The sequence below is a fragment of the Oratosquilla oratoria genome, chromosome 18, assembly GCF_046742065.1.
Source record: "Oratosquilla oratoria isolate Oo_2021 chromosome 18, ASM4674206v1, whole genome shotgun sequence".
Lineage (NCBI taxonomy): Eukaryota > Metazoa > Arthropoda > Malacostraca > Stomatopoda > Squillidae > Oratosquilla > Oratosquilla oratoria.
The window spans coordinates 66,050,582-66,073,380 of NC_134794.1; the positions used below are offsets into that span (position 1 = coordinate 66,050,582).

General features: G+C 38.0%; 2 protein-coding genes across 3 annotated transcripts in view; one reads left to right on the forward strand and one right to left on the reverse strand.

The window, feature by feature from the left end:
* The first annotated feature begins 962 nt into the window (after positions 1-962).
* LOC143035359 (enolase-phosphatase E1-like) overlaps positions 963-22,799 on the forward strand; it is a 44,357-nt gene continuing 22,520 nt past the window's right edge. Inside the window, exon 1 of the mRNA XM_076202355.1 lies at positions 963-1,417. The gene's annotated coding sequence lies outside the window, so the exon portion shown is untranslated. The remainder of the gene's footprint in view (positions 1,418-22,799) is intronic.
* On the reverse strand, positions 8,870-21,990 carry Enoph (enolase-phosphatase E1). 2 transcript variants are annotated; one of them, XM_076202353.1, is made up of 3 exons: positions 21,702-21,990; positions 13,578-13,698; positions 8,870-12,370 (listed from the first exon to the last, which is right to left on the reverse strand). In XM_076202353.1, exon 3 carries the CDS (start codon positions 12,271-12,273, stop codon positions 11,440-11,442), a length of 834 nt encoding a protein of 277 aa, XP_076058468.1. In that variant the 5' UTR covers positions 12,274-12,370; positions 13,578-13,698; positions 21,702-21,990; the 3' UTR covers positions 8,870-11,439. The 2 variants fall into 2 exon arrangements, with proteins under 2 accessions (XP_076058468.1, XP_076058467.1); XM_076202352.1 differs by lacking the exon at positions 13,578-13,698 and having other exon boundaries at positions 21,702-21,989.

The following is a 22,799-nucleotide window of genomic DNA, read 5'->3' on the forward strand; positions in this document are numbered from 1 at the left end:
GTCCATAGTGTAGCAGTGTACTCTAATCTTGGTTTTTTCCAGTGTGACTAGTATTTTCTTTACCATTACCTCATCCAAGTAATTAAAAGCCACTTTTATTGATCTTAATAAATTATAGGTTTCTCCATCTACTTCGTTTACCTGGTTGTCTAGGGACATCTTTGGTGATGATTAGTCCTAGGTCCTTTTCGGAACCAACTTTCTTTATTTCCTTTGCACTGATTTTATATTGTCCTGATATTCTTTTTTTACTTTTTCCCAATTCCATTATACTACATTTCTTAATGTTCAAAGCCACTTCCCATTTCTGACTCCATTCCTAGACCTTGTCCAGGTCTCTCTGTAGCAGTTCACAATCTTTTTCTGTACTTACTCTCTTTAGTAGTTTTGCATCATCTGCAAACAAGTTCATGTAACATTCATATATGTGTGTGTGTATGGAAACATATATATATATATGTATTTACCTAGTTGTATTATACGGGAAGGGAGCTATGCTCGTGGTGACCCGTCTTTGTATCTCTCAGCAAGTTTTTTCTTAAAATCTTGAATAGTGTTTGCACACACTGTTTCTTTATCTAATTTGTTCCAAGTATCTATCACTCTGTGTGGGAAGCTGTTTTTTTCAGATCTTTTCTGTAATTATCTTTTTTTAGTTTCTTTTCATGTCCTCTCATTCTTCCACTATTCCATTTCAATAAGTCATTCTTATCTAAGATTTCCATTCATTTCATTATTCTATAGATAGTAAGTCTCCTCTTTCCCTTCTTTGTTCCAGAGTTGGTAATTCTAATTTGGACAGTTTTTGCTCATATGTCATTTCGGAAAGAGTTGGTGCTAGTTTTGTTGTTGCTCTTTGTATTCTTTCTAATTTCTTTATATTCTTTTTGGTACTGGGTGTATATAAACACACATACACAGTAATGCGGACCACTCAAAGGAAATCAAAATAGGTAACGCATTGACGGAAATGCACCCAGATTTTTCGGTAACGCACTACCTGTCCGGCGGTAATGCGCCCAGCTCTGTCTATGAGACGAGATCTGCACAACTTGGCCTGCAGACATTAGAAAACGGGAGGGCGAGAGAAGATGCAATAGAAACATACAAGCTCATCCAAGTTTACGAGGCTGCCCCTTTCGCATTTTCAAATGAACAGGAATAACTTAAGAAGCCATTCCCTGAAACTATCAAAACCGAGTCACTGGGGGACATCAAAAGGAAACGGGTTCGCTTATTGAAGGCACTATCAAATTGTCGTAACTGCTTCCAAAAATAGGCTAGCCGTTTACAAAGCACGTGGCGACAAACACTTTGGTTTGAACTATAGTGAATAGATAAGATACTGACTGACTGTCTTAAGAGGTGGTAACATTGCAAGAAGTCCTCTTCATAATTCCCCACTATCTATTCATAGGTAAGCATTATTATTCTGTTCTCTGAAACATTATTTGCGGCGAAAACAATATAAAGAGGACCGCTGATAGAGGACCACAATGGAATGTGACATTCTACTGTGGCCCTCTATCAGCGGTCCTCTTATACAGTTACAAAATTACATTGTATAAAAATTGCGAGGCTAAAGTACATGACATTCAATGTCATGTACTTTAGCCTCGCAATTTTTATACAATGTAATTTTGTAAATGTATAATTGCAAAAGAAATAAAATAAGATAGATAAATAAATGTGAAATGGGATTATGTACGCCACAGAAACCTAATTTGCTAATCTTTTAGAAGAAAGCTTCTTTCACTCATTCTTTATTTTGAATCTGTTCAGTAATACGACATAATTAACTTACTGAAACGTTTCTCATCATGATTTACAGTGATCCTGCACTGAAAGATTCGTGTGGACGACAGGAGTTACTCTTATTTGAATCAAGCCTCTCGGTGAGTGGGTAGAACGAGCCCTTAAGATTTGAATTCATGTATTGTTCAAGCTTGGGCTATCTCACGCTATTCCATGTACTATATTTATGCATCGGATCAATTCAATACTTGGCACCTAAATTCATGAATAAGCACCTGAGATATGTTCAATTAATAGACACCTGAGTTTTGTTCAGTTCAAGATTAGGCACCTGATTTTGTTCAATTCAAGATTAGGCACCTAAGTTTTGTTCAATTTACGATTAGAAACCTGAGTTTTGTTCAACTCAAGACACCTGAGCTTTGTTCAATCCAAGATTAAACACCCGAGTTGTGTTTAGTTCAATATTAGGCACCATTTTTGTTCAATTCAAGACTAGGCACCTGAGCTTTGTTTGATTCACCATCTAATATTTAAACAGTACCAACACATAATAGACCTAGTCTATTCAAACTAACTCAGATGCATCTGCAAAACAGGAAACAGAGCACCTTATACCAGTGCCCCACACTAACAATTCCAAGACACCAACAAAATATATCTTCCCTAAGTGACTAGTTTGTTCTTAAGTTCATGCATGGTGTTTGCACACACTATTGTTTCATCTAATTTGTTCCAAACCACCACATTGTGGGGAAAAGCTTTTTTTTTCAGATCTCTTCTATAACTGTCCCTTTTGTGTTTCTTTTCATGTCCCTTTTTTTCTTCTATCCCAATTTAATAAGTCTTCTCAGTCAAGGACTTCCATGCCCTCATGATTCTGTAAATGGCCAACAGATCACCTCTTTCTCTTCTTTGTTCCAGGGTTGGTAGTTCCAGTTGAGACAATCTTTGCTCATATGTCAGTTTTGAAAGTGCTAGGGCCTTCTTTGATGTTGCTCTTTGGATTCTTTTTATTTTCCTTATATTCTTTTTTGTACTGGGTGTCCATAGTGTAGCAGTGTACTCTAATCTTGGTTTTACCAGTGTGACTAGTATTTTCTTTACCATTACCTCATCCAAGTAATTAAAAGCCACTTTTATTGATCTTAATAAATTATAGGTTTCTCCATCTACTTCGTTTACCTGGTTGTCTAGGGACATCTTTGGTGATGATTAGTCCTAGGTCCTTTTCGGAACCAACTTTCTTTATTTCCTTTGCACTGATTTTATATTGTCCTGATATTCTTTTTTTACTTTTTCCCAATTCCATTATACTACATTTCTTAATGTTCAAAGCCACTTCCCATTTCTGACTCCATTCCTAGACCTTGTCCAGGTCTCTCTGTAGCAGTTCACAATCTTTTTCTGTACTTACTCTCTTTAGTAGTTTTGCATCATCTGCAAACAAGTTCATGTAACATTCATATATGTGTGTGTGTATGGAAACATATATATATATATGTATTTACCTAGTTGTATTATACGGGAAGGGAGCTATGCTCGTGGTGACCCGTCTTTGTATCTCTCAGCAAGTTTTTTCTTAAAATCTTGAATAGTGTTTGCACACACTGTTTCTTTATCTAATTTGTTCCAAGTATCTATCACTCTGTGTGGGAAGCTGTTTTTTTCAGATCTTTTCTGTAATTATCTTTTTTTAGTTTCTTTTCATGTCCTCTCATTCTTCCACTATTCCATTTCAATAAGTCATTCTTATCTAAGATTTCCATTCATTTCATTATTCTATAGATAGTAAGTCTCCTCTTTCCCTTCTTTGTTCCAGAGTTGGTAATTCTAATTTGGACAGTTTTTGCTCATATGTCATTTCGGAAAGAGTTGGTGCTAGTTTTGTTGTTGCTCTTTGTATTCTTTCTAATTTCTTTATATTCTTTTTGGTACTGGGTGTCCATAGTGTTGCTGCATACTCAAGTTTTGGTCTTATTAATGTAGTTAGAATTTTTTTTTTATTATTTCCTCATCCAAATAAGCAAATGCCACTTTTATTGACCTCAATAAATTGTAGGTTTCTCCGACTATTTTATTAATATGCTTATCCGGTGTCATGTCCTTGCTGATTATCACTCCAAGATCTTTCTCCGAGTTTACATTTTTGACCTCTTCTTCACCAATTTTGTAATCTTTCGATATACCGTTTTCACTTTTTCCAAATTCCATTATACTACATTTCTTGATATTGAATTTTACTTCCCACTTTTGAGTCCATTTCCAGATCTTGTCCAAGTCTTGTTGTAATGAGTTGCAGTCTTTCTCCGTTTTTACTTTCTTTAGTATTTTTGCATCATCTGCAAAGAAATTCATGTAACACTCTACTCCTTCATTCATGTCATTTATGTATATGGCAAACATGATCGGGGCCAGTACTGATCCCTGCAGGACACCACTTATTACTTCTTCCCGGTTTGAGAATTTGTCTCTAATTACTACTCTCATTTTCCTCCCAGTCAGAAAGTCTTTCATCCATTCCAATAATTTTCCTCTGATGCCACCTATTGACTCTATCTTCCAGAAAGGCACAGTCTGCCCACCCATCTCTCTCTTGTTTTATGTCTATTAATCTTGAGTAGAAGCAGATCAAGTTTGTTGTACATGATCTTCCTTGTCTGAATCCAAATTGATTTTGATTCAGTATCGTTTTTTCTTCCAAATGCTTAACACATCTATTTTTGACGACTTTTTCACAAATTTTTGCTACTGTGTTTGTTAGGGAGACCGGTCTGTAGTTTGATGGGTCTTCTTTGTTTCCTCCCTTATAAATTGGTACAATGTTTGCCTTCCTCCAGTCCTGTGGCACTTTTCCTTCTTTAATTAAGGGGGTTGCTTCTCATTTCGGTGAAAAATATTCAATTTTGTCAAACTTCGTGTGTGAACTGGTGTGGTGTCCCTGAACACCGCGGGACTGGTTTCCAGACGTATAACGCCACCCTTCTCAGGTAATGGTGGGTTTAAAGGGCCAGAAATTTAAAGGTCTGCCCGTCAGCCACGCCTCTTTCTTTGCTATGGTTTGTTTTCCTTGTATTTTGTCATTTTTTGTTGTTTTTGAGAATTTTATACTCTGATATTGTTGTACGATAGCTCGGGCAGCAGTCACCACACTCAGTGCGATCGAAAAAGGGTTCAGCGTATGCGTGCGTCATTTCTCCACGTGCTGTATCCTGTTTTATACATTTCTTGTTTATAGATTCACTACTCCATAACTAAATATGTCAGATGTGATAGTTGCCGAAGTATTTTGCTCCATTCTGAACCTGAGAAGTTCAAGAATACTCACCTTAGCAAAGGGATTGTAATGCATGTGTACCATTCATTATGTGAAGGATATGGAAGGTTAGGATTGTCACGATTCTCAGCTGGCATGGGTACAAATGAAATGTAATGAACATCTGCTGCTTACTTCCAAGAAATGGTTAAAGGATTATATAAGTAGATATGTGCATTTGATACTCTTTGGAGGCACTTTTATGGAGTAGTGAATATATAAACATAAAAATGCTAATTTCTCAAAACTAGTTTTTTCGCACAAAAGTAACTATAACTTCGTGTGTAAATGAGCAATTTTGATCATTCCTGTTGGAAAATGATCGTGATACTTATATCTAACAAAACTAGTAAATTCATTCTTAACCTACTTGATATATATTTTTTGACAATTTTTTTTTTTTTTTTTTTTTTTTTATATATAATTTGCTGTAAGGCTGACTTTGTTCTTCACTTATAATTATGAGTAAACTAGTTTAGGTACATTTGGATGTCTACTAACTGTACACCAAAAGAAATTATTATTCTCCTCATACTTTTGGAAAAATAAACGTTATTTCAAAAATAACTCAAAATTGCAAGTAAATCGTCTGTTGAGTAACAATTTCTCAATAGATTTCAATGAAATTTCTGTCACAGATGCATCCCATTTCCCTGCACATTGTGTTAAATTTCCATTGTCTTACATAAAAAAATAAGGTTGGGAGGACCAGAAATGCATAATCCGATCGAGCGAATCATCAAAATGAGAGTCAACCCCCTTAAGTGAGAATTTAATTATATTGTATATTTTGTCTGTTAAGTCTTCCATGTATTCTTTCAGCATCCAGTTTGGAATTCCGTCCAGACCATGTGATTTTCTGACATCAAGGGTTTTAATTTGGTCGCTGATATCCTTGTGTGTTACGATTATTTCTTTCATTGAGGGGGATATCTCTCTATTTCCTCACAGTTAGGTGAGTTTTCTATTGTGAATACTGATTTGAAATGGTTGTTCATGATTTCAGCCATTTCCAGTTCTTCTGTATATTCATTTTTACCTTGGCGCAGTTTTTCTAATTATTGTTTGTTCTTCAGTTTGCCATTTACATACCTGTAAAATAGTTTGGGTTCTTCCTTGCATTTTTCTATTTTTTTTTTTTTCATAGTTTGTGTGTGTGTGCAGAAAACAATGGAAAATATCAAACTATAGATTGAATGCTTTCATCTATTCAGACATCTTCAGGGTATGGATATATATACATAAACATTTTACTTTAACAACTTGTTTATTCACTTAAGAGGTGTTAAAAAGGTGCTGTACCACAAAAATTAATGGCTAGCATTTTGTTTGTTTGCTTGTTACATCTACTCAATAAGTGGCAGTTAGTTTCCTTAGGACCAATAGTCATCAATTATGGGTAATGACATACAAAAATATAACTACCAGTAACAAATGCCTAATGCTCACTTTTCATATGGTTATATGAAGAACCAGACTGTATTCACACACAACTGCCACAATATGTTCACTTGAAACACTAGCTGACTCTTTGCTTGAGATTATTAGTTCAACACACGTATGGGCAGTTGGCACTCCTGACCTGAGGGAGACTAGGCATCCACAGGGACCAGCATGGGTCAGAGATGCAGAGGATTAAGAGAGGAACAGAGGGAGTAATTGATGAGGAACAGAGTTGGTATAGGAAAGGTAGGGGTTGCATGCATCTGATTTGTGTGGTAAGAGATATGTGAGAAAGCTTAAGCAAAGGGTAAGGATGTTTTTTGGGCCTTTATAGATTTGGAAAAGGCTTATGACAGGGTAGACAGTAAGGCACTGTGGGAAGTTTTGCAGATATATGGGATTGGAGGAAAGCTGTTATGGGCAGTCAAGAGAAATAGTGCCTGTGTTTGCATTAGAAATGGAGAGCGAGAGGTTTGAGGTAAAGGTAGGACTTCACCAGGAATGTGTCCCATCACCATGGCTGTTCAATGTGTACATGGATGGGGTGGTGTGAGAAGTAAATGCAAGGAATAATGGGCAGTGGACTGCAGAGTTAAAGAAAATAGAGAAAAGTAGGAGGTAAGCCAGTTGTTTGCTGATGACACTGTGCTTGTAGCAGGATCAGAGGGATTATGAAAGTTAGTGACAGTTTGGGAAGGTGTGCAAGCGGAGAAAGTTAAAGGTAAATGTGGGTGAAAGTAAGGTAATATGATGTACAAGGGGAGAGGATGGCAGCAACTTGGAAGTGAGTATTAAAGTAGAGAGGCTGGAGGAATTGGATAGCTTTAGATACTTAGGGTCCCATATGGTAGGAAAAGGAGTGAAGGTGGAGATAGAATGTAGATTGAGAGAAGCAAGTAATTGCATCAGCAGATTAAAAAGTGTATTGAGAAATAGACATTTGGAAATGGATGCTAAGAGATGATTGTATGAAGGAGTGATTGTACCAACAGCACTGTATGGGGCAGAAACATGGGACATAAGAAACGAAGCATTTAAATGTGAGATGAAATGTCCAAGATGTATGGATAGAGTGAGAAACAAGGTGGTGAGGAGGAGAGCAGGGGTGGAAAAGGAGATGGGAGATAGGGTTGATAAAAGAGTACTGGGATGGTTTGGACACATGGTAAGAATGAAGAAAGATTAATAAAAGAAGTGTGGAAGGCAGAGGTGGATGAAGTAAACATGAGGGGGCGACCAAGGATGAGATGGATGGATGGGGTAAAAGGGGCATTGAGCGGCCTTCCTGTAGATGTGCTGTGTGTTGCTGAATTGCTTCTAATCCAGGGCAATGGGCAAGATGCAGGGATGACCAGTCATCCTGGAGGAGCTAAGATGAGAGGTAAGGAGGGAGGGAGGGGTGGTGAATGGGAGTGGAGTGGGTGGGGATGAATTGGGAGTGGAATTATGACTTTTGAATCTGGCTACCTCCCTTGTAGGGGGGAAAAAGTCCTTGGTATATCTATGTATGTACTAACATGACCTTAAGAACAAAGTGCATTGTTCCGACACTATAACCTCACATGTGCAGAAATGCACTCAGTTGCAGCAGTTTGCATCCCTGAGCCATCTGTAAATGTGCCCTGGCATTATCTGTTGGATATATAATCAAGGACAAAAATTCACTTTCATACACAGCCCTCAAGAACATTATTTCTACTGCCTCTACATGGTTTTTCTCTTCCATCCATCAACCAGATCTCGCATAACAATCGGCACAACTGCTTCACATATTCCTTCTACTATCCTTTATTGCTCCATGCCATTCTTAAGGTACCTCCTGCCTTCTCTCACTATGGCTTATCTCTTCCTCCAGTTCTCCATTTTTATATACATTTATTTCCAGACATCTATAACTTCCTAATTGTTCCATATAACTTCTCCCCATACAACTATATATCAACTTTGTGCCCTCCATTCATGGTTACTGCTGTTACCTTACACTTTTGATGTTCAAACTTCCAGTTTTCTCCAACAAATCCTACCATATTCACTCACCAATCTCTTGAAGCTCTTTCATATCTCTGCTAGGAATGTCATCCATATGTACTGTACTAAACATTTTCATTTTACACTACTTTTGACCATTTTCTTCCGACTTCACTCCTTGCTCTCAAATTTTGTGAATAGTTTCATCTGTCCATCCACATGTAGGTTAAACAGCCATGATAACATTAAACATCCTTTCCCCAAACCACCATTTATTTCAAATATGTGAAAATAGAATTCTACTATACACACCAAATCCAATATTTCTCCAAAAACTGTTCTTAATCTTGCACACTATTAAGTTAATGTATAGCTAAAAGAATATACGTGCTCCATAGTTTACTGAAAACCAAAGTACAGTTTGGCAGTGGATGGTTTCTGAACCGGTTTGCTAGGCTTCTGAAAAGTTTTGAAACATACTGCAGATCTCCCTCTAATGGTAGTTCTGTGAGACATAAGCAAGTTCTTGGCAGGCAACATTCCATAAATGTGTACAGTACTGGCTTTGATAAGCACAGAACACCAGGTCTTAGCTTCTGTATGAAAATATAAATTTACTACAATTCTACAGGTGTTTTCTTTTTGACTGCTCAGCAGTTTTGCCATACACCATAAATGGCTGCCATGATAGCAGTAGAGTGCACAGATAGCAGTAGAGTGCACAGATACATTTCCTGCATAAAAATAATGTTACCTGATATGGCATTTCCTGTTGGTTATCCTGTAATCCTGTAAGGATTACAGGATAACTGTTCACTAAGTTTTGAATGACATATTTCCTTATTTAACAATCATCTTTTTTTTGTAACAGAATGTGTCAGAACCTCCTGGGTCTCCATACTACTGCCGCAGAGGCAACTTGCTTCTTGCTCTCATGTAAACTAATCCCAGTCACTTGAATTCTGTCCTTAACCCCAAAAGGACATTAAAACTTGACTTCATATCCTTTGTCAGTAATTTATGAGCTAGCACCAGTTACTAGTACCAATTACTAAAGTCTGTGTGTTCCAAGGAATCCATTCAGGGTGGGACAGAAGTGGAAATTCCCAAATGCAAGTGCCAATTTGACCACTAATTGTTGGATCATCACTCTCACCTGACCCATCTCCATCCCTCCTGTTTCATCTGTGACACCTCAGCATAGCAACATGGTTTAAAAAACACTGCCACAAGTCATAGCACTTATTCAAATCATTGTTACAATCCTAAAAAGTTGTACTCATTGTACTATACACAGGAGAAAAAAATCAAATAGCACAGAGATGGGAAATAAGAAAGTGACATGTACTAAGGTTGATTTGGCAGAATAGCTAGTGGTAAGTCACAATGTATGCCACAACCTGAACAGTCCTTGGAGTGTAGTACAGCAACAAGTTCAGGATGGAGTACAGTCTCATTAATGACATACAAGTCTATGACCCAGGTATTACCAATACTCATTCTACATGCACCAGTAGTCACAGTTCTATTCATCACTTGTTCATTCTCCAGTACTGAATACATTGGGAAAAATTGGGTATTCCTAAACTCTACTGCACTTCCAGTGTCTGAGTACAGAACAGGAATGATGCATTTTATAATGCAGTCCTTAAGACCTCAGAATCCTTCAATGTCTATCAAATCAATTAAATGAGTTTTTGAAGGTGATATATGTGTAAAGCTTCTGTTGAAATTTAAGTCAACATCTGATGTACACATGAAGGGCCAGGGCCCAGTAAGCTTAAAAATTTCTTGGGTGTGATGCCTGACTGCCCAGGATGCTGACTCACTAGATGATCGTATATTTGTCACATAAGCACATCAGCAAAGATCTTGTCAGGAATACTAAACAATGTTAGACTTATGTAGTTGGAGCCACGTTGCTTATACTTTCCAGACTGGGGTGACATAACCACACCTCCAAGTTACAGGATACCTGTCTACCACACAGTTACAAGCACTATACAGTAGAAAGGTTGAAGGACATAACACCCCAAGCCCTAATGTCTGATAAAGATATTTTTCATATGTCATACAAACTATGATGATTGGGTGGTAAATAGCATCAACATTTACCACAAGAATTATAACTCAAAATTGTTGGACAGACTTGGGCACACGATGTTCCAACAGGTAACCAAAACAGTACATGACTATTCCCCACATAGATGACACCTCTCCATTTACCCCATAGCAAGATAGATTCATTATTTGTGAAGAAGGCCCACTGTAGCTAAAACAAGAAAATTATTCAAGTGTACTACTGAAGATTTTGAATGTATCTAATCCATCCATCCATATACCAGTAGACTTCTCCCCCCTTATAAAGGAAGTAGCTAGCCAAGGCATGCACATACCCCCACCCATCACTCATTGCCCCTTTATCTTAGCTCCTTGTGCTTGAAACATCATCCCTGTCCCCTGCCCCACTGCCCAGGTCAGAAGGAATGCAGTAAGATACAGTACATCCACAGTTGCCACTTTATTTACATACAGTACATCCACAGTTGCCACTTTATTTACATGGCAACCCTCCCTCCTTGTCCCCCTTGTGCAAATACATCTCTTACCTTCACTAAATGAGTTCGGGCATCATTACTTGTTGTGAAGGTCCAGAGGATGGCAGTTTGAACCCTGCTACTGGCAAAGTTGAACTAAGGGCATGGTTCATTCAGTGCCATCCTACAAAGTCCTCTGCAAGGGGTACCATCCTAGCCTCCCAATAGGGTGGAGTTTGTGACATTAAACCATATAAAATAAAAAAAGATAATACCATATCTTCTACCAAAGTAACAGGAGATGCAGGTCTTGAATACACTTAAGTTTTTGTATTGTATAATAGGTTTTCTTCTTATCTATGCCTTATCTTCACTCTTGTGTTTCTTCACTGACTTTCCAATGGGTTCTTTGTTCCCTTCCTAACAATTCCTTTTCAGCTGCTTCCCAGCTGTCTCTATGCAGAGGCTGTCAAATGAATAGATGACTGGATAGTTGAGTTTGTCTTCATCACTGAGGGGAGCAGTGCCATCACGCACAGAAAGAACCACCTTCATCCCTGCTTCCCGAGCAGCTCGTGCCTCAGCCTCAACATCTGTCACAAACAGAACCATGGAGGGCATGTAACCAATAGCCTTGGAAATCTTCTTGTAGCTCATTGCATCATGTTTTCTCCCAGTAGTGGTATCAAAGTGCCCTTGAAAATAGTGTAGGAGATCCCCAAAGAGCGAGTGTCTGAAGAGGAGCTTCTGTGCCTCAATACTACCTGAGGAGTAGATGAACTTCTCAAGACCTGCCTCGTCCCAGCTCTCAAGGGCTGTCACCACATCATCATAAACATGGCCCTTGAGATGTCCATCTTTATAACCTTTCTTCCATATATGACCCTGCAGAGTCTTAAGAGGCGTCACCTTGCGGTCACAATCCATGAACCCCAGTAGGGTGGCCAGCACAGCCTCATGTAGAGACTCATCATCGCCTTCAGGAAGTACCGAGACACCATTGATGATATCCTCTTTCACCTGGTCTCTGAGGGCCATTACCACTGCTTGCGTAGCAGGAGAGGACCAGGTCTTCTGGAGATGGTCACCCATCTGACGGCGTGCATATGGAAACAGCTGGTCCTTCACAAAGGAAATGGAGGTTGTGGTGCCCTCAATATCAAGGAGCACTGCCTCTACTCCATCCATTAGGTCTGTATCAGGACGTTCACCAGTGAACGAGGGTAGTGGGTTCTCAGTTGGTTGGTCTGCCATAGAGGTGATGTTAAAGTGCCACTTCTGGATTATACTGATACAGCTTCCCCGTATCAGATGGTGCTCAGTAAGTCTTGTGTTCCCTTGCCTGGTCAGTCTGTAAAGCAAAACAGTTGAGATGGTAAGAAACTTAACAACTAGAGTCAAAATATTCAGATTTTTGTCTGTCTACATATCTGGGTTTGATTCCAGTGGTTAATAATGACCACTACTTGCCCTTACATTCAAAAGTTGTGGGTGAAACAGTCTTTCCATAAAAATAAAAACTGTCTTTCTACTTTATGGACAAGGAAATTATGAAATATATATACATATATATATATATATATATATATATATATATATATATATATATATATATAATGCCTGATACACTGACATACCACTGTTGCAATGTCTCAGCACAAGTTGAAAGATAAACAAGATTGAAAGGATTCAAAGAACAGCAACCTATTCAGTTTCCAGCCTTGCAGATACAATGTATGAAAGGCAAAAATTAAAAGCAATGAACCATCTATCAATGAGATCTTTATATAAAATTGACAAAGAATTTCTAGCCTGCCCTATATCATTCTTGAGTAGATAATGGGTTCACAATATGAGATGATTATATACAGAAATGAAGAATCTTACATTGGTATAAATGTGACTTATGATGGGGAAAAAATTAAAGTCCAGCATTTTATAATTCCATATTACATTTTTTTTTTTTCAAAAGCTGAGCTTTTGAGTAGCAATTTGTGAAATAAATCTTAGCTTGCAACTATTATTAATGGAGATGAAAATTTTTGTAAATGTTTTGTCTAGTTTGGTAAGGTTACAGTATGTCAAGCTAGATTAGGTTAGGTGTGGTTTTAGTTAAGTAATATTAGATTTGGTTCAATTAAGTTAGGTCAGATTGAGTTTGGTTAACTTAGTTTACATTAATTTAGATTGGGTTTAGTCACATAATTCAGGATAATCTAAGTTAGGTTAACTTTGGTTAGGGTTGGTTAGTTAGGTTAGGATGAAAATAAAAATCGTGATTAGATTTTTTCTTAGGTTTTATCTTAATTCAGTGGTTCTAAGTCAATTCCGAAGTCAGTTGCAGAACAAAATCCCATCATTTGGAAAATTAAATGACAAACAAAATCCCGTCATTTGGAAAATTTAATGACAAAGTCCATAAAATGCAAGAGCTATAATATCACACCCTTTCAGCTTTTTCAAAGAACCACCCGGCAGCAGTTACACTACGATAAATTAAGGCCTTAAGCTTTCTCACATATCTCTTACCACACAAATCAGATGCATGCAACCCCTACCTTTCCTATACCAACTCTGTTCCTCATCAATTACTCCCTCTGTTCCTCTCTTAATCCTCTGCATCTCTGACCCATGCTGGTCCCTGTGGATGCCTAGTCTCCCTCAGGTCAGGAGTGCCAACTGCCCATACGTGTGTTGAACTAATAATCTCAAGCAAAGAGTCAGCTAGTGTTTCAAGTGAACATATTGTGGCAGTTGTGTGTGAATACAGTCTGGTTCTTCATATAACCATATGAAAAGTGAGCATTAGGCATTTGTTACTGGTAGTTATATTTTTGTATGTCATTACCCATAATTGATGACTATTGGTCCTAAGGAAACTAACTGCCACTTATTGAGTAGATGTAACAAGCAAACAAACAAAATGCTAGCCATTAATTTTTGTGGTACAGCACCTTTTTAACACCTCTTAAGTGAATAAACAAGTTGTTAAAGTAAAATGTTTATGTATATATATCCATACCCTGAAGATGTCTGAATAGATGAAAGCATTCAATCTATAGTTTGATATTTTCCATTGTTTTCTGCACACACACACAAACTATGAAAAAAAAAAAAAAAAAAATAGAAAAATGCAAGGAAGAACCCAAACTATTTTACAGGTATGTAAATGGCAAACTGAAGAACAAACAAGAATTAGAAAAACTGTGCCAAGGTAAAAATGAATATACAGAAGAACTGGAAATGGCTGAAATCATGAACAACCATTTCAAATCAGTATTCACAATAGAAAACTCACCTAACTGTGAGGAAATAGAGAGATATCCCCCTCAATGAAAGAAATAATCGTAACACAGAAGGAAATCAGCGACCAAATTAAAACCCTTGATGTCAGAAAATCACATGGTCTGGACGGAATTCCAAACTGGATGCTGAAAGAATGCATGGAAGACTTAACAGACAAAATATACAATATAATTAAATTCTCACTTAAGGGGGTTGACTCATTTTGGTGATTCGCTCGATCGGATTATGCATTTCCGGTCCTCCTAACCTTATTTTTTTATGTAAGACAATGGAAATTTAACACAATGTGCAGGGAAATGGGATGCATCTGTGACAGAAATTTCATTGAAATCTATCGAGAAATGTTTACTCAACAGACGATTTACTTGCAATTTTGAGTTATTTTTGAAATAACGTTTATTTTTCCAAAAGTATGAGGAGAATAATAATTTCTTTTGGTGTACAGTTAGTAGACATCCAAATGTACCTAAACTAGTTTACTCGTAATTATAAGTGAAAAAGAAAGTCAGCCTTACAGCAAATTATATATATAAAAAAAAAATAAAAAAAAATCAAATTTAATTTTTTTTCAAAAATATACATCAAGTAGGTTAAGAATGAATTTACTAGTTTTGTTAGATATAAGTATCACGATCATTTTCCAACAGGAATGATCAAAATTGCTCATTTACACACGAAGTTATAGTTACTTTTGTGCGAAAAAACTAGTTTTGAGAAAATAGCATTTTTATGTTTATATATTCACTACTCCATAAAAGTGCCTCCAAAGAGTATCAAATGCACATATCTGCTTATATAATCCTTTGACCATTTCTTGGAAGTAAGCAGCAGATGTTCATTACATTTCTTTTGTACCCATGCCAGCTGAGAATCGTGACAATCCTAACCTTCCATATCCTTCACATAATGAATGGTACATATGCATTACAATCCCTTTGCTAAGGTGAGTATTCTTGAACTTCTCAGGTTCAGAATGGAGCAAAATACTTCTGCAACTATCACATCTGACATATTTAGTTATGGAGTAGTGAATCTATAAACAAGAAATGTATAAAACAGGATACAGCACGTGGAGAAATGACGCACGCATACGCTGAACCCTTTTTCAATGGCACTGAGTGTGGTGGCTGCTGCCCGAGCTATCGTACAACAATATCAGAGTATAAAATTCTCAAAAACAATAACAAAAAATGACAAAATACAAGGAAAACAAACCATAGCAAAGAAAGGGGCATGGCTGACAGGCGGACTTTTAAATTTCTGGCCCTTTAAACCCACCATTACCTGAGAAGGGTGGCGTTATACGTCTGGAAACCAGTCCCGCGGTGTTCAGGGACACCACACCAGTTCACACACGAAGTTTGACAAAATTGAATATTTTGCACCGAAATGAGAAGCAACCCCCTTAATTAAAGAAGGAAAAGTGCCACAGGACCGGAAGAAGGCAAACATTGTACCAATTTATAAGGGAGGAAACAAAGAAGACCCATCAAACTACAGACCGGTCTCCCTAACAAGCACAGTAGCAAATATTTGTGAAAAAGTCGTCAAAAATAGATGTGTTAAGCATTTGGAAGAAAAAAACGATACTGAATCAAAATCAATTTGGATTCAGACAAGGAAGATCATGTACAACAAACTTGATCTGCTTCTACTCAAGATTAATAGACATAAAACAAGAGAGAGATGGGTGGGCAGACTGTGCCTTTCTGGACCTACAAAAGACATTTGATAAGGTACCACACAAAAAACTAATAAGGAAGATAGAGTCAATAGGTGGCATCAGAGGAAAATTATTGGAATGGATGAAAGACTTTCTGACTGGGAGGAAAATGAGAGTAGTAATTAGAGACAAATTCTCAAACTGGGAAGAAGTAATAAGTGGTGTCCTGCAGGGATCAGTACTGGCCCCGATCATGTTTGCCATATACCTGTACATAAATGACATGAATGAAGGAGTAGAGTGTTACATGAATTTCTTTGCAGATGATGCAAAAATACTAAGAAAGTAAAAACGGAGAAAGACTGCAACTCATTACAACAAGACTTGGACAAGATCTGGAAATGGACTCAAAAGTGGGAAGTAAAATTCAATATCAAGAAATGTAGTATAATGGAATTTGGAAAAAGTGAAAACGGTATATCGAAAGATTACAAAATTGGTGAAGAAGAGGTCAAAAATGTAAACTCGGAGAAAGATCTTGGAGTGATAATCAGCAAGGACATGACACCGGATAAGCATATTAATAAAATAGTCGGAGAAACCTACAATTTATTGAGGTCAATAAAAGTGGCATTTGCTTATTTGGATGAGGAAATAATAAAAAAAAAATTCTAACTACATTAATAAGACCAAAACTTGAGTATGCAGCAACACTATGGACACCCAGTACCAAAAAGAATATAAAGAAATTAGAAAGAATACAAAGAGCAACAACAAAACTAGCACCAACTCTTTCCGAAATGACATATGAGCAAAAACTGTCCAAATTAGAATTACCAACTCTGGAACAAAGAAGGGAAAGAGGAGACTTACTATCTATAGAATAATGAAAGGAATGGAAATCTTAGATAAGAATGACTTATTGAAATGGAATAGTGGAATAATGAGAGGACATGAAAAGAAACTAAAAAAAGATAATTACAGAAAAGATCTGAAACAGCTTCCCACACAGAGTGATAGATACTTGGAACAAATTAGATAAAGAAACAGTGTGTGCAAACACTATTCAAGATTTTAAGAAAAAAACTTGCTGAGAGATACAAAGAAGGGTCAACACGAGCATAGCTCCCTTCCCGTATAATACAACTAGGCAGTGAGAAGAGCATGGAAGAAAGGGAGGCCTTTTGGATAGATTTAAATGAGTGCATAGAGGGTTTAGGAAGAAATGTCAATGTAATAGTACTGGGAGACCTTAATGCTAGGGTGGGAAATGGGCCAATCGATGGAGTGGTTGGGAAGTGTGGAGTTCCAGGAAAGAATCGTAGTGGAGAGTTGATGGTGGAAATGTGTCTAGAAAGAGAGTTGATGATAGCAAATACAGTGTTTCGGAAGAAAGTCAAGCATAAGTACACATGGGAGAGGGTGGTGGAGGGAAGGGTGGTAGATAGAGCGCTAATGGATTATGTAGTGGTAAATAGGATTATGATAGGAAGAGTTAAGGATGTACATGTGCTAAGGGGAGAGGGTGGGGGAATATCAGATCATTTTTTGGTGGAAGGTAAGCTGAGAGTGGAGGATAGATGGAGAAGGAGGAAAGGGACAAAAGGTAGGGAGGTTCTTAGAGTGAACTCCTTGAATGAAAAGGAAAAGGAGAAGGAGTATGAAAAGAAGCTGAAGGAGGAGTGGGAGGGAGTAAAGGATAGAGCAGAGATGGGTGTGGAGGAGGAATGGGGATGGTTCAAGGAGGGAGTCCTAAAGTGTGCAAGGATGGTGTGTGGAACAAGAAGGACAGGGGGAAATAGAAGAAAGGGTAGTGAATGGTGGGATGAGGAAACAAAGAAGGTTGTAGAAGAGAAGAAGCGAGCATTCACAGATTGGTTACAAAAGAGGACAGGGGAGTCATATGAGACGTACAAAGAAAAGAAAAGAGAAGTAAAGCAAAAGGTAAAGGAGGCATAGAGGAGAGCAGATGTGAAATGGGGTAGGAGTATGACAGAAAATTTTGAAAGTAATAAAAAGATGTTTTAGAAAGAAATTAAGAGAGGAAGAGGAGGCGAATCAAGTAGGGAAGAAAAGGTAAAAGGTACAGATGGAGAGATGATAATGGAAGAGATGGCAGTGAGGGGAAGATGGGCAGAATATTTTAGGGAGTTGCTAAATGTGAAGGAGGATAGGGAGGGAAGGATAGCTGCAGTGGGAAATGCGAAGAAAATGAGAGTGATGAGTGAGGAGAATGGAGGAGAAATAAGGAAGGATGAGGTGAAGGCAGTTGTAAAGATGATGAAAGCAGGTAAGGCACCTGGTCTGGATGGATGCCATGCAGAATGTCTGAAAAAGGGAGGTTCAGTGATGGTGGACTGGTTGGTGAGGTTATTTAATGTTTGCTGGAGAGAGGGTAGAGTACCGGAGGACTGGAGTAGTGCCTGTATAGTTCCTCTTTACAAGGGAAAAGGGACAAGTGTGAATGTAGTAATTTCAGAGGGATTAGCCTGTTGAGTGTAGTAGGGAAGGCTTATGGGAGGATCTTAATTGAGAGGATTAGGAGAGGAACAGAAGGAGTAATTGGTGAGGAACAGTGTGGATTTAGGACGGGTAGAGGTTGTGTAGATCAGATCTTTGTGGTAAGACAGATATGTGAGAAAGCTATAGGAAAGGGGAAGGATGTTTTTTGGGCTTTTATGGATCTGGAAAAGGCTTATGATAGGGTAGACAGAAAAGCACTGTGGGAGGTTATGCAGATTTATGGGATAGGAGGAAAGCTTTTGGGAGCTGTCAAGAGTTTTTATGAGAGTAGTAGAGCATGTGTTAGGATTAGAAATGGAGAGAGTGAGTGGTTTGAAGTAAAGGTGGGACTTCGTCAAGGATGCGTTATGTCACCCTGGCTGTTCAACTTATACATGGATGGGGTGGTGCGAGAGGTGAATGCTAGGGTAGTGAGTCAGGGATTGGAGATGGTTAAAGAAAATGGAGAAAAGTGGGAGGTGAGCCAGCTGTTGTTTGCGGACGACACTGCGCTTGTGGCAGGGTCAGAGGAGGGATTGAGGAAGCTGGTGGCAGAGTTTGGGAGAGTATGTGATAGAAGAAAGCTAAAGATAAATGTGGGTAAAAGTAAGGTGATGAGATGTACAAGGGGTGAAAGTGGCAGACTGGAAGTGAACATTAAGGGAGAGCGACTGGAGGAAGTGGATAGTTTTAGATACTTGGGTGCAAGTGTAGCAGGAAAAGGTGGAGTGAAGGTGGAGGTAGAATGTAGATTGAGAGAAGCGAGTAAATGCCTTGGTGGTTTAAAGAGTGTAATGAGGAATAGACATTTGGGAATGGATGCGAAGAGGAGACTGTATGAAGGAGTGATTGTGCCAACAGCACTGTATGGGGCAGAAACGTGGAACATAAGAGAAGAAGAGAGAAGGAGTTTGAATGTGTTTGAGATGAGGTGTCTGAGAAGTATGGTGGGGGTTACTAGGCTGGATAGAGTGAGAAATGAGGAGGTGAGGAGGAGAACAGGGGTGAAAAAGGATTTGGGAGATAGGGTTGATGAAAGAATATTAGGATGGTTTGGACACATGGAAAGAATGAGTGAAGAAAGACTAGTAAAAGAGGTATGGAAGGCAGATGTGGAGGGAGTGAACATGAGGGGACGTCCTAGGATGAGGTGGATGGATGGGGTGAAGGGGGCTTTGGGGAAGAGGGGAATGTCTGTTGAGGAAGGAAGGGAGAGGACGGAAGACAGAGGTGAGTGGAGAATGGTTGTATATGGATGATGTTGTGACTGCATGAGGAGGAATGGGCAGGGGGGTGGGGGGTGGGGTAGTATGTGTGAGTAAATTTTGACGCAGCCTGAAGGGATTTCTCCCCGTCCTCGCCTTATATGCAAAGGGGGACGGAGAGGGGGGGTCGCCGATTAAATGAAGCGGCCTTGCTGTGGATGTACTGTGTCTTGCGACACTGCTTCTGACCCAGGGCGGTGGGCAGGGTGCAGGGATGACCCGTCATCCAGGAGGTGCTCAGATGAGAGGAAGGGTGGGAGGGGTGTGGAGTGTATTTAGGGATGAAATGGGTGGGAGTGTTTTTATGCCTTTCCCTTTTTGGCTACCTCCCTTGGAAGGGGGAAAAAGCCTTGGTATATGTATGTATGTAAATACATATATGTATATATATATATATATGTTTCCATACACACACACATACCTATATGAATGTTACATGAACTTGTTTGCAGATGATGCAAAACTACTAAAGAGATTAAGTACAGAAAAAGATTGTGAACTGCTATAGAGAGACCTGGACAAGGTCTAGGAATGGAGTCAGAAATGGGAAGTGGCTTTGAACATTAAGAAATGTAGTATAATGGAATTGGGAAAAAGTAAAAAAAGAATATCAGGACAATATAAAATCAGTGCAAAGGAAATAAAGAAAGTTGGTTCCGAAAAGGACCTAGGACTAATCATCACCAAAGATGTCCCTAGACAACCAGGTAAACGAAGTAGATGGAGAAACCTATAATTTATTAAGATCAATAAAAGTGGCTTTTAATTACTTGGATGAGGTAATGGTAAAGAAAATACTAGTCACACTGGTAAAACCAAGATTAGAGTACACTGCTACACTATGGACACCCAGTACAAAAAAGAATATAAGGAAAATAAAAAGAATCCAAAGAGCAACATCAAAGAAGGCCCTAGCACTTTCAAAACTGACATATGAGCAAAGATTGTCTCAACTGGAACTACCAACCCTGGAACAAAGAAGAGAAAGAGGTGATCTGTTGGCCATTTACAGAATCATGAGGGCATGGAAGTCCTTGACTGAGAAGACTTATTAAATTGGGATAGAAGAAAAAAAAGGGACATGAAAAGAAACACAAAAGGGACAGTTATAGAAGAGATCTGAAAAAAAAAGCTTTTCCCCACAATGTGGTGGTCTGGAACAAATTAGATGAAACAATAGTGTGTGCAAACACCATGCATGAACTTAAGAACAAACTAGTCACTTAGGGAAGATATATTTTGTTGGTGTCTTGGAATTGTTAGTGTGGGGCACTGGTATAAGGTGCTCTGTTTCCTGTTTTGCAGATGCATCTGAGTTAGTTTGAATAGACTAGGTCTATTATGTGTTGGTACTGTTTAAATATTAGATGGTGAATCAAACAAAGCTCAGGTGCCTAGTCTTGAATTGAACAAAACTGGTGCCTAATATTGAACTAAACACAACTCGGGTGTTTAATCTTGGATTGAACAAAGCTCAGGTGTCTTGAGTTGAACAAAACTCAGGTTTCTAATCGTAAATTGAACAAAACTTAGGTGCCTAATCTTGAATTGAACAAACTCAGGTGCCTAATCTTGAATTGAACAAAACTCAGGTGTCTATTAATTGAACATATCTCAGGTGCTTATTCATGAATTTAGGTGCAAAGTATTGAATTGATCCGATGCATAAATACAGTACATGGAATAGCGTGAGATAGCCCAAGCTTGAACAATACATGAATTCAAATCTTAATGTAATTGGAAATCAAGGATATAAATTAGATAGGGACTGTCACTCTATGAATTTGAGGTTAGGGGGGTCTCACTAATTGCAGAGAAAACAGAGAAAATACAAAAAAGGACGGGTTTTGCTCAAATGCACACTTCTATATATGTATGGTTGCATTATTTGAACTATTTTCTTTAAAGTGTGTGATTTCCATGTAATATGATCAAAGAGAACTTACGTTTTTATCATCTGCAATTTTACCAACCCCGGCTACGACTCGTCCAGCACGCCGTCTATGATTACTGGTGGTATGGATCAAACTACATTTTTAATTTTAAGTTTCTTATTGTTGTGTTATTAGTGTAATAGACTACATATAGTTGAATTATTTAAAATCTTTTCTTTAAAATGTGTGGATTTTAATGTAATTTGACCAAAGAGAAGTTATGTTTTAGCCTCTGCAGTATGACCGACCACAGCTACATATACCGTGACAAATTAGCATATGGTTGCATTATTTGAACTATTTTCTTTAAAAGTTATGATTTTCATGTAGTTTGATCAAAGAGAAGTATCGTTTTTACCCTCTGCAAAATTACCGACCCCAGCTACGATTCGAAGTTATGATTCATGGTTACCGCTAGCCTGCCATCTATGTTCGGCGAATGCAGATCATCACTGAGCGTCAGAGTTGCCAGATTGGCGTTTTTAATGCCAAATTTTGTATCTTTGGAATGTTTTTACTGTGTTTGGCAGGAAATTTTGTTGGGTGGCATTTTTGAGAATTTGGCATTTTTGGGGGGCGTTTTTAAATACCCGGTCGTGATTAGAGATCACTCTTTTACTTGTATCAAGAATTAAATGATGATGTATATGAATGATATAAATTTATCTTGGTTATGTGGGAAATGTAAAGATTTTGTGCCTAGCCAAAGGATGTTTCAGCTCTTCTTTAGTGAAAATATGTAATAACGCAGTAGTGCATCAAACATTTCTAAATCTGATGATGCTTTTGATTATATTTAGACACAATAGAAAAGTCACAAATGTATTTTCTGTTTATGTACATCAGAGTCTCTAGGAGGTTGTTTAATAAACTGGTTTAATTTATTGTAGAGGATACAATGGAGTAATACATTTTATTTTAGTTATTGGTATTTTATTTTAGTTATTGGTATTTTAGTTATTGGTATTTTTTCTTTCTCACATAATACGGAGTATAATATATTCTATTTTGGAAGTTAATATCTTTCTTTCCTTTTCACACAGTCTTGAAGTAGATTTATTTCAGAGGATGGTGGTTTATTACAGTACCACTAGAATTAAATGATGATGT